Below are 5840 nucleotides of genomic sequence, written 5' to 3' on the forward strand. Positions count from 1 at the left end.
TTTGTTGCTACTTGACTACTCCGGCAAGGTTTGAGTTCTTCACACCTCTCGTTCATTACTAAGCTACTGAAGAGATAAAAAATGCATTACCGGATAAAATGCTGAGATTATACAAAGTTAGAAATGAGAATTTTACTGTATTTGCTGAAAAAATATTTACTGCTGGTGGAAAATATGCCCTGCAGTGACTCTTAGGAGTTCTTTGTTTTTGCAAATCATGTGGTTAGGTTGCTTAACATTTTTGTGTGCCATCAGGGAGCTTAAATAGCAGAAAATTCAGGATCGGAGAGAGAAGGAGGAGGCAAGGAGAAAAGAAGGAGCTGTTCCTGTGTGCTCTGTATGAATGGGTCTTCTGTTTAAGTTGAGCTTCCACCACTTGTAACAATAAGCTATATTCTATTGGTCACTTAAAAATCCCTTATATTGTAGTAAAAAAAATACACATTTTACTACAAATAATATTTTGGAGATTTTCTCGGTGGCTTTATTCATACTGACAGCTGTTTCTTGACAAATAAGCAAGCGTGGTCACATACACACTTCGATATTTTTTGTTCCCCTCAAATCAGAGCAAAAATGCTTTGTCTTTTGTTTTAAGGTACTGCTCTTGCATATAGAAAATCTTGATTACATTTCAGCTTATTGCAGACCTTTAATGCTACCGTGTACTTGTCTGGATTTTACAACTGAAGAGAGAAACAAGCGGTATGAACCAGGATGAACGTGAAATTGGTAATATTTTTATGAGCTCAGCCTTTGGTGTAGAAGAGAATTAACAACTAGCTGTACTACTTAAACCTGTTTATTTCTGCATCCCATGTTAGATTTTTATTCTGCTGTATTTCCTAAGCGAGGGAGAAGCTTTTGGGCTGAAAACCTTGCAAAGGAAAAAGTTCAAGGTGAGTCATATGTATGAGAAAAAGTCATAGGGTGCTGATAGCTTGTGTAAGTACGACTAATTGCAACGCGTGTCGTTTGCCAGAGAAAGCAATGCTGATCCAGGAAAAACTGCTTGAGTGACAGCGTAAAAAGATTGATTTTTAAGGTGTTCACACTGTTGCTGAAATAAATGCGTGTGTAGCACTTGCTTTAAAAATGACAAGTTTTTAGAATATTGCCCTAAGTGTGTCAGTTTATTTAGCATAGAGCTGGGAAGCCGTTCTTTGCTTATTTTATTGGTCTTGTGAGTCATTGTTCACTTGTAGCATACTAACTTCTATTCACTTAAATATTGGTGGTGTTATTTACAACGCTGACAAAGTGGTAAATGTTTCTTGTCTCTGTCAGCACTAATGAAATAATTCAAATTGTGCCCTGTGGGCACCAGGTCGAATACTGTTGAATAGTAGTAGTTACTGCAGCGTAAAATTTACTTCTTGCCTGTTGAGCTACGGCACACTCTTCGACAAAGACATTTGTGAAGGGAAACTTGGCAGCGTAAGAAGCTTTTGTGGTTAAGGAATCCATAACTATAGGAGACTGAATTACAGTAGGATGTGTCCACAGCCTGTGAATTAGTATCTCGCAGGATTTAAATAAGGTTTTTTGTGCATTAGGATGTGCCTGCACCATCACCATATAAAATGCTTTTAATCTCAGTTTTGGGATGAAACGGGATATCAAGACGTTGCAAAATTTTCTGGTATTTTGAAGAAAAACTAAATACTTTGATGTTTGTTAGATATCTAGATATGTTAGCATGATTTAGAGAATATACATGATTTTTAAACTCCAAAGGACTGTGTGGTGACAGTACTGTTAGATGACAGAGGTTGGGATCAGTCATCCCAAAGTGGTTAAGTATCCTTATGCCTGCTACTAACCAAAAAGTGGTATTAAGCCGCGTGCGTTTATACTTGATACAGACAGATCAGGGGTTTAATTTCCGGAATGATTTAAAGTTAGCTGAATGAAATACTAGACTGAAAAATGCAAACTGCGTCAGCGAAGAGGAGAGGCAGGAACGTGTTCATTTGTCAGCTCATCTTCCAAATTCAGGAGGTGACGCGTGATCTGTCCAACACAATTGTGTGGTCCAAGAAGTGGAACAACACTAGTTTCACTTGAAAGATGACAAGTTTATCTCCTGAATATTAATTAAACAGGAATATTATTTGGGGAAATATTAAATCCATCTAGAATCAAACTCTAGACAACATGAAAATGGTGGTTGGATATCAGTAACAGCACGCTCCACCTGAAGTGGGTGCAGTAGAAGAATAAGCTACGTAGAGAGGTGGAATCACATTGGGAAAGTCAACGGAAGGCCAGCTGGCAGCATGGCTTCACAAAAGTACTGTAAACCAGATTAAAAAACAAACAAGCAAACAAAAAGTAACCAACAATATAAAATAAATAGGCAAACAGCTATTAAATTTCTATTTATTATAAAAGCTCCTCTTCAAAGATATTTTTCAACTGTTTCTGTAGCAACTCCAGTGTTCCGATGAAGCTTTGACAAAACAAAACTGTGGCCTCATGTCCTTGAATTCTGAATCTAAGGAACGTGCGACAAATGAATCTCAGGATGGTCTTGTTCAAGTTTTCCACTTTATTTCCTAAAGAATGGGAAAAAATACTGTTGGGTGAAGAGCAGCATACATTTCATTCCCAGTGCTTTACATCTTGGAGTGTAACTTCCAATATTTCTTTTCCACCGAGGGCTCTGGGAATGAATCGAATGCATTGTTCGGTGATTTTCTTGCCCACTTTCCCCCCCTCCCCGTGCAGTGCGGACGGCTCTCCGCTAGCGGTCTCTCCAGGCCCGTCTTATCTGCGGGGATCCAACCCTTCCCCTGCCAAAATTAGAGGGGCTGGAGGACGCAGGGTGATGAAATGTCATTAGGGAGGTGTTGGCACCCGATCACATGTCTGTGTGTTTGTGAAAATATAAAGTTAAGAAAATATCCTGCCCGCCTGTTTCCTCTGATGCCGAACGGGCTGTGAAGTTTTCCTTCTTTTGATATTTTGAAGTGGGCTGTTCCTGGTTCTATCAAGTAGACTAAAATTTACAGCCCCAATGAGTCAGTAAAAAGCTGCTCATTTTAATTTTAGCATTCAAAAGTGGAAATAAGGTGCCGTGAAACACGTATTTAAGACTTTGTGAGTGTTAGTGAACACTTCTGAAAGCCCAGGCACGAGCAGAGAATGCGGCGATGGGTCTGTTATGTTTTTGCAACTACTGAAAACATCAGGAAAGACCCAGGAGTGATTTTGTCCTTTTACTGCAGCCGTGCTGATGGCTTTGACGAGAAGATCAATTCCACCTCTTGAGTAACTCTGTCCGCCGCGTTTCTTGCCCTGTCTCTCTGTGAAGATGTACCGCCGTGATCATTCGCCTTCAGCTCGAAAACACTGCCTTAATTTTTCGTGATGCTAAATTTTGAATAGTCAGGCTGTTTGCATTTGAATAAAGCAGGCTGGTTTGTTTTTCAAGCGCGGGTGAGTGTAATTCTGCATCTCCTCCTCTCCGCACCCTCCTTCCCCTCCGACTCTCTTGATGACCTGGCAGAAGTTGGGGCTCCCCGCTCGCTCCTCCCATGCCTTGTGGGGCTGGAGGCAGCTCTGACCCCTCCCAGGGAGGGAGCTGGGCAGAGGCAGACGAGTGCCGGCAGCAGCGCCTGATCAGGGACCTCGTCCTACCAAACCCCCGTCCCTCCTGCTTGCAGCTCGCAGTAGGTCCCAGCACCCGGGATCTGCAGCAGGGAGCTCGCCGACCGGCTTCGCTTGAACCCCTGCGGTCGTTCTCCTGTCCAGCTTGCCCCACCAAGGGACCGAGATGGTGGCCACCTGCCTGCACCTGGCCGGATTTGTCTGCAGTTTTATAGGGTGGATCGGGGTGGTTGTGGCAACGGCCACCAACGACTGGGTGGTGACTTGCGGCTACACCATTACCACCTGCAGGAAAATGGATGAGCTGGGATCCAAGGGGCTGTGGGCAGACTGTGTCATGGCGACAGGTCTCTACCACTGCAAACCTCTCGTGGACATCCTCATCCTACCAGGTACGTGCACCCCGTCCTCCCCCTTCCCTCCCGGGGCTGAGGAGTGAAGCCTTGCTCTGAGCAGCGCTGGTCCTGCTGCCGGAGAAATTGATGGTGAAGCTCCTTCAACTTCGTCGGCGCAGGAGGTCGTCCCTTAAATACGCTAAAGAATGTGAATGATAGCTCTTAACCTGATTCTCTTTGAATTACACCTGGTTTTAATCATACCCGGGTATCATGGGTTATCTGTGGCTATTAAAGTCCAGTTAATATTTAATCATTGCCCTTAGTAAACGCTCACTGTTTCTTTCACATCTTGTATCTAGATTGCATTGAAAAACACATATGGTATATTGAGGTATAACAGAGTATTTTGAGTTTTGCTTTGAGAGGATGATGAGCTATTACAAATGCTAAGGTTCTGTTCCCTAAAATGATTTTGAGTATAATGAATCTTTCAGCATCTATTATTATTGCTGCTATGGCTTTTAATCTTTTTGAAGATCATCATTAGTCTTGATGGTCTTGTGCTTCCCACACGTTCTAAGGCAAGGCAGAACTTTTACACGGCAAACGAATGTAACTATATTTAACTTGTCTGGATATTTTCTAATTATATAGTAATTTTCCTCTAGTTTACTGCAAAGCAAAAACTAAGCAAGGTGTTTAATCAGTATTAGTAGATCTTCTGAGCTAATTAAGCCTGCCAAAGTCTTCTGTGGTCTTGTCCCTGTAAGTTTAGTTAACGAACGTACCTGTTTCAATCGCCGTTAACTCTGTGGCGCTTCTTCGATCTGCTGTGTTTTAGATTGCACCTCCTCTAGCATGTCAGAGATGCCTCTTCCAAAGCCGACAGGGTAGAAACAACCATTCCTTGTAGTTTTCTTTCATGTTTCCTTATTTATTTGTTTAAACCGTTGTGAAAACAATTTCACAAGAGGTTAGAAAGACTATTCCCGAATTTCTCTCTGTTACAGAGCCTAGTCCGTATCACGTAGTGCTTAGCAATATTGGATCTCTCAGACGAGCTCCTATTCGCCCTTTCTCCGTGTATGTACACTTTTATTTGAGTAGGTTTACCTTCCTTATTGCGACTCGTGTTCAATATGATCCAGCACAGAAGACAGAGAAAAGGCTTGCCCTGAAGAAGCATTACTGCATGAAGTGTAATAAATAGGTAAATAGGTACCCAGAGCGGCAGTGCCTCCCTCCAGCAGAAACAAATCTCAAAACAAGATGCCTCTGCTTGTAACCTGTTTGATACCCACGGCTTTTCATGAGAGGGAAATTTATCCCGGTGTGCCCAATAGCTGCAATGTATTTAGAGTCTTTCATTGCTTGAGTCAAGTCTTTCGAATGAATGTGTTTGTATTCTCGTTTAACTGGGATCGATTGCACAGAAACCACACCGGGCACTGCCAGCTCCTTTGTTCAGGGTCTCATTTGTTGCCCTGAACTCCTCAGGTAACTTTTTTTTCTTAAGTTTCCTCTTGAAAAAAATCAAGCGAATGTTCAATATACACAGAGTCTGCATTTCCAGGAACAGTAAAATCCTCATTCCTGGTGTCTTACCTGTACGTCAGCGGGACTTGCTTGAGGTCCCTGTTTGCTGGTATTGTTTGAGCCATCACGAAACTCCGTGTCTGAACGTGGCAGCTTCAGTTTGTTAATAAGAGGGGAAAGAGAGCCGGCATACCTGCTCTGCTGACACCGTCCCGAGAGCCGGTGGAGGCTCACCAGGCACTGGAGCAAATCTGACATTTGTTCTTTTTCTTTTGCATGCAAGTAATGACCTGTTTTTATTTATTTATGTACAATTGTTATACAGTATAGATAGATTTTGTATATTAATATATA

At 42.3% G+C, this 5840-nt stretch overlaps 1 protein-coding gene across 1 annotated transcript; it reads left to right on the plus strand.

The window, feature by feature from the left end:
- Positions 1-3778: 3778 nt before the first annotated feature.
- Positions 3779-4004, plus strand: LOC104163475 (claudin-11-like; the record flags this gene model as incomplete). The annotated part of the gene is made up of 1 exon (XM_009702499.1): positions 3779-4004. A coding segment is annotated over exon 1 (226 nt), but the record flags the coding sequence as incomplete, so codon positions are not given.
- Between the last annotated feature and the right edge of the window lie 1836 nt (positions 4005-5840).

Source organism: Cariama cristata, unplaced genomic scaffold, assembly GCF_000690535.1.
Source record: "Cariama cristata isolate BGI_N322 unplaced genomic scaffold, ASM69053v1 scaffold16386, whole genome shotgun sequence".
In the NCBI taxonomy this organism is placed as follows: Eukaryota; Metazoa; Chordata; class Aves; order Cariamiformes; family Cariamidae; genus Cariama; species Cariama cristata.